Source organism: Eucalyptus grandis, chromosome 5, assembly GCF_016545825.1.
Source record: "Eucalyptus grandis isolate ANBG69807.140 chromosome 5, ASM1654582v1, whole genome shotgun sequence".
NCBI classification, from domain to species: Eukaryota; Viridiplantae; Streptophyta; class Magnoliopsida; order Myrtales; family Myrtaceae; genus Eucalyptus; species Eucalyptus grandis.
Window position 1 is genome coordinate 3,506,223 of NC_052616.1, and position 6,422 is coordinate 3,512,644.

Genomic DNA, 6,422 nt, shown 5'->3' on the forward strand with positions numbered 1-6,422 from the left:
GGTAAAACATGACTAATGATCTTCGAGTGAACTTCGTACTTTCCAGCCAAAACAGAATCTAACTTCAGAAACTGACAGAGATCTCAATCTCATGGGAGAATAAAACAGAAGAATTTTACCTTTAAATTGTTGAACAAAGAGACATGAAAAATGCAAACGCCAACCCAGAAAAGAGAATCAAAATGGGGAGATCGAGTACCTACAGCTTTCGCACAATCAAGATCAAGCATCTATAATCATCTATCATACTATGCAATGAAAAGAGACATACACAAACTCAAACTTTAAATGCACATTAAGCTCCGTCAAGCTATCATGCTCCTCTAGTTCTCAGTCGCCATACACACTAACTTGTGACATGTCTGTCTATCCATCGACATCAGCTACTAAGAGAACATATTTATCGATCAAGATTGACCGGAATGCAATATACAGTGACCCAGAAACAAGCTAAATTCAACACTAGCGTGCAAATCCAAATGAGCTGACCTGTCGAGACATCTAATTCACGGAAGAGCAGCACATGAACTGTGCCCAGTATGGCCTTCCCTTGACCTTCCTCTTTTCCCTCTTGATGTCAGTCGGATATCTCGCAGGAGAGTTCCATTCTTGGTCCATTTCTTTCATGGCAGCCCCCAAATCAGCAGCTTCAGAAGAACCTAAAATTGAGCTCACTGTCGTCGCCGACGCAATATTCTTATCACTATCTTTCACTGCGTCATCATCTTTCGCAACTATGGGAGCTGGACTTTCTTTCGGGCTCGCTGACTTCAGCTTGCTCTCACGGTTAGCTTCCACCAAGAGGCTCTTCAGAGGGGAATGTTGTTTCCCAGTGCTCCAGTTGGTGACTTTGGCGATGATCTCTTCGTTCTTCTTCCTTCCTTGAGAATCATTTGCTGCATGTGGGAGGGACGGGAACCAACCAGCTTGCTCAGAGGCAGATTTTGATTGGTTGTCGTTTTGCACAGCAATTGCAGGATTCTGATTATTGGTGGCTTCGACCAGTGTCATGAAAGATGGTGGCTCAAAGACATCCGTTTTCTCTGAATTTTTTCCACCTGATTCAATATTTTCCAGCGTCAAATTTGATTTTGCAGCATCTGTCATTGATTGGGGCTCTTTTGGTGGAAGTACCTCAGGCTCCACAGCAACCGGTGCATCTGACTGAGTGGAAAGCACTGATCCATAATTCAAATAAAAGAATATCAATTAGGCAGGAACTAACTCACAAAAGAAAAGATGTACTCTTCAGAAAAAATTAAGCAGGGTGCATGACAAAGCTGAGCAAGAACGAAAGCCTCAGAATATATTTTCTTTTGTTTTTTCAAAATTCGAAAAGCAAGAATAACTGGAAATATGCCAAACATGAGCAAATTAAATAGAACTATACAAATTTGCATTACGATGTCGAATCAATTGCCTAAGAGCTGTGCAGACCTGTTCCGGCGAGATTGCCAGATCTGAAGCGAATGCACATGCTTCCTGCTAGCATCTTTGCCAGAATTTCATTTATCAAGACAGCATTTGTTGCTAAAATGCCAATCAAAATATAGATATATGACCAGATATTGAGGAGGTTTGGTGTGCTGCCTCTAAAGATCACGAGAAACTAATCGCTAATTAACAAATAGGATAACTTGTTTTACTTGTTTACTGCCAAAACACAAGTACAAAATTTGCCCAATGTAGATCTCTAATTTGTACTGAAACATATGCAGTGTCAAATACTTCCTAGGCTAAAGAGGTTAACCACCGTACACAACCAAAGCATTAGAGGAAAGCTTTTAAAAGGCTTGCTCATCACATTTTGAAGATGTAGTAAGTACCTGAAATAGATCCCCAATTGCCTTCTAAGCTATCCGCTCGACTACTTGAATCTACCGACGCATCGTGTACAGATCCAGCAAGCTGCTGTTCAACAAATTTCTTATTGCTTTCATCTTGCAAAGGAGAACTAAGTCCAGGAACACTGATATCACTGGTGACTGTATTTGCTATGGCAGTAGAAAGCAGATTCTCTTTCTTATGATGCTCTTCAGATGTCAGTTCCTTGATTCTGGAATCCCCTCATGAGATAATTCATGCACTGATGTGCGGACTTCAGTATCACATGCTCCTTGTATTTCAACCTTGCCACTTTTTTCACCTTCCTTTGCCCCTTCTTGGGTATTCAATGCTCCGTACACAATTTCTGACTTAGTTTCCAGGCGATGAATGATATTCTCTGCTGTATCCTCGCATCCCTGAAGGCTACCTGTGGAAGTGGATTCAGCTGCATTTTCTTTCTTTATGTTATTTCCCAGAACATGTCCATCCGCAACATCCGTCCCAGCAACATCAAGGTCCTTCACATGGTTCCCCTGATCACAACAAACATCACCTTCACTGTTAATCATGTCGTCTTGGACAATACTCTGCATCCCAGTTGATTCAGGAATTATTTGGCTCTCTACAGAGCTCTCGTCCATATTTTGTTTTTTCTCAGCATCTCCAACAATATGTGGTGTCTCGATTACAGAGATGACATTGTTAGTACTGTCGATTTCACCTGTTATGCCACTTGTTTCATGACCTTCAGTATCCATCAGAGCAACCACCGTATTCAGGTCGGTTGATGATTTCATATCATCTACAGGAACCTCAATTTGCGATGAACTATTAACTACGTCCTTTGGTTCCATGTTCTCGGCTTTCACAGGCACATTGCTTTCCTCCACTGCAGTTGTTAATGCTTCTTTGGCAGTCTCTACTTCATTGAGTCCTTGACTTTCATGAGTGTTGATGCTAGCTTGAGATAAAATCACATCGCTCTGAAGAGGCGCATCTTCATCCACAGGCTTAAGAATCTCAAGTTCCTGTCCTAGATTGGTCCCTGAAATATATACATTTGAAGAAACCTCTGCAACTTCCTCCTGTACTTTTAAGTTTGGACTGGAAAAATCCTCAGAAACAGGAACTGAGTCATCTTCCTTCTGACCAATTGTTGGAACAGAACCCAAGTCATCAGTTTGCAGAACTTTGACTCCTTTATGATCCTTAAAGTCTTCAATGAACTTTTCAGCATCTTCTATCATAGGTATATCCCTAGGTACGGTCAGCACATGGAAGTTTCCAGTCTCTCCCAAAGTTTTAGCATGGCTATCGACAGGATCTACAGGAATACTTAACTCCAATTCTTGTGCTTTGTCCACTGTTTCCTGAGGTATATCAGCAGAAACATCCAGTTGCTCAGAAGACAAGTCCGGGGCAAGACCACTTGGAGATACCTCAGAGAACAAAATGTCACCAGACTTCCCCAGTTGAAGGCCTCCATCACTTGGCATTACACCAGATATTTCTTCGTCATCTTTACATGGTACTTGAGAGCCTGTTATTCCCTTATCTAACTTAACATCAGTCTCCTGTGAAGTATTGTCTTCACAAAATGCTTTTACCGTCTCCCCATCAGTCATCGTTTTAACTTCAGCCGATGACTCCACAGGATCTTCAGGTTGTAGAAGTGAGGAACCAGGTACAGATTCATTTCGTTTATCATTCAGCATATCAGAGAATTTCTCAGCAGATTGCTCCTGCTCAGATATGAAGGGACCAGTAAATGGACCTTGAATGTTATTTTCACTGCTTAGCTTGTCATTTGTAACCCCAGAAGCTGCAACTTTGTCCTCGGTGCCACTGCCCACCAAATGGGGATCTTTTAGAATAACTTCTGTCCATTGAAAATAACAAATGAGATTATGGACAGAATTCCTTTAATATTAGAGAAACAAAGCAGAAAAGTAAAGCATGGTCAGGAGGATTCATTTGTATAACAGTTGAACCATCATAAAAAGCTCCTAAAGGAACAAAAGAAAATTCAAAATGCTCCAGAAAAACACAGAGAAATAAGTACTAAAAACAAGGACTCTCGGCAAACTATACATATGCATAGTGCATACAAAGATAGCCCCAGTTTTGACCATATGCTGTTTGGCATCAACATGATACTAATAGACAAGAATCTGTCGCAAGATCAGAAGTTCAGGAACCATAATAAATTTAATAAGGAAGATAACCATCTAAAATCCTTCCTCCAACTAAATTCATCTACTCCAAGCTCTTCATTTATCAGCAGTGATGGAGCCTTGGAGGCAGAAACAGCAAGTCTACGTTTCTTTATTCTTCAAGAAGACAAAACAACCTAAATATGGAAAGAGTCTACTAAGAGGAAGGCAGGAGTATTATACTTCCTACAGAGATCCCTCTGACCCATTAATGTTTGCAAAACCCATAGGCTCCAAAATAAAGTCTCTGATTTCAATCTAAAATCCCCTTAAGCACGACTACCAAGCAATCAAAAAGCAGAAATTCCTGATTTAAAAAATATCAACAAATCACCTCATATCAATTGCAATTCCTCCACACCTAACACCCACCTGTAGTTGCACTTTCACCAGAAACTTCCACAGTAGGATTATTGTCAGATATCTTTCTGGAAATGCAATCTGACTCATCATCATGCAAAAGACCTTCGCTCTGTGTATTCAATCCACCATCCGGAAAGTTCGTAGCTGCATCCGAAAACACATCCTCCTCCATGGAAATCATTCTTTTAGGAGCTGCATTTTTACCCAGTTCAACTTCACTTCCCCCTTCAACTTTCGGGCCTGGAGGAAAAATTCATGTTCAAACGTTGGTACGTTTACTAAGGAAGGGTGTTTAAAAATTAGATTCTGCCCAGCACATTAATTCCTTTGAAATTCCAGAACAGTTTTTCTTCTCACCAGTGACCATGTAGTGGCAAAACAACACTTCTAATTAGCTATAACAAAGCAACACTTCCAAACAAAAACTTGGCATCTGAAGAGACTACTTCTACTCCAAACTTTAGTGTTCTTGTTTCCTGCACTGAGCACTCTGGCTTCACGATGTTGTACTCGTTTCGTCTAGTCACATATTTTCCGACCAAACACACACAGCCTTAGATCCCACAAAAGGGAAGGTAAAAAAAAACACAGAAAACCACACCTGACCTCAATTAAGTCACGTCAACGAAGCCCAAAAGACACGGCAAAACAGAATAAACAGGCTCACCTGGGGTTTTGTGCTCGTCATCAGAACGCTCGTCGTCCGAAACATTCACATGGGGGTTCTCATCAGAACCGGCCAGCTTATACCCTTCAACCTTTCCACACACCTTCTTGTGCGCGCGCCTGTGCTTGGCGCTCGGGTGAGGGTTTGGGAACGGCCATCCGCATTTGTGGCACAAATGCACGCCATGGCCCTCGTGTCCTGCACCCAAAAACAGGAAACGAGAACAACAAAAAACCCCTCAACAGTCAAGAACCCACAAAAGAAGACAAAAAAAAAAAAAAAAAAAAAACCCATTCCAAGGTCGCAGCCTCATCTGGAGAAAAAAAGAAGAAATGGGTACAAAACATGATGCCTAAAGATCGAAACTTGCTGCGTTGGACACGGGAGAGAGGAGCAAATTATAAGTGGGGAGGGAGGGCACGAGGCACGGACAGACCTGAGGAAGAGTGATCCTTTCCATGATCTTGACCCTCCATCCCTGGCGTCGCAATGAAGATGCAGAGAGAGAGCGCTGAAGAGAGAGAGAGAGAGAGAGGGAGGGAGGGAGTTGGACTTAGCGAGAGGGGGTGGGGGAGAGAGAGAGAGAGAGAGTGATGCAAGGGAGACTTAGCGGAAAAGACAAAGCAAAGTCCTTCGCTTCGTTCTGGTTGGTGCCGGCGAAAAGTGGGCGAGTGTGTGTGCGAAGAACGGTCCGACACATCGTTTCGGTTTTGGTAGGGTGGGCAGAATAAAATAAAGAGAGAGAAAGACAGGGACTGTAACGGAATTTCATCACGAGTTTCCGCAGCCAGCCCCTCGCGGCGCTTTGAGATACATACATACGTGTGTGCGTGTAACCACACGTATATAATGATTTGTATTTATGCGTAGACCAAAGACCAAAGGGATTTGTGGCCCTTGAGACGCTCTTATTTTTTAGGTCGGGAAGAAATACCGTTTCATTCACGTTGAAAAAACTGACGAGTACACAAACTAAGAACAACCCAATCCATAATTTTATTTTGGGTCCATGCACAGTGGATCAACGGGAGGCCATTTAATTTAACAAGCGAGCGTTTGCAATCTTCGATAAGTGAGTGAACTTCTCGAGGATATTTGATCTACACCTTGAAACATTCTGGCTAAATATAAATTGTTTTGACTCGAACCCAACTCTTTCAACCTTTCGTAAACTATTCCATCTCAACGGTTCGCGTAGAGTTAGGTTTCGACATGGAGGGTAGATTTGTTTTTCACTGTGCTCATGAATCCGTCTATAAGGAGTTATTTGTTTGTATTATTTCTTTCTGGTCATGAACATAATTCTATTTTTTTTTTGTTCTGAGGAACAAAAAAAAGAATAGAAACACATT

At 41.8% G+C, this 6,422-nt stretch overlaps 1 protein-coding gene across 2 annotated transcripts; it reads right to left on the reverse strand.

Annotated features, from left to right (window-relative positions):
* Nucleotides 1–216: 216 nt before the first annotated feature.
* On the reverse strand, nucleotides 217–5,736 carry LOC104414245. 2 transcript variants are annotated; one of them, XM_010025294.3, is made up of 5 exons: nucleotides 5,507–5,736; nucleotides 5,071–5,268; nucleotides 4,413–4,643; nucleotides 1,827–3,703; nucleotides 217–1,178 (listed from the first exon to the last, which is right to left on the reverse strand). In XM_010025294.3, exons 1-4 carry the CDS (start codon nucleotides 5,544–5,546, stop codon nucleotides 2,043–2,045), a joined length of 2,130 nt encoding a protein of 709 aa, XP_010023596.2. In that variant the 5' UTR covers nucleotides 5,547–5,736; the 3' UTR covers nucleotides 217–1,178; nucleotides 1,827–2,042. The 2 variants fall into 2 exon arrangements, with proteins under 2 accessions (XP_010023596.2, XP_010023595.2); XM_010025293.3 differs by having other exon boundaries at nucleotides 1,827–3,706; nucleotides 5,507–5,734.
* Nucleotides 5,737–6,422: the final 686 nt, after the last annotated feature.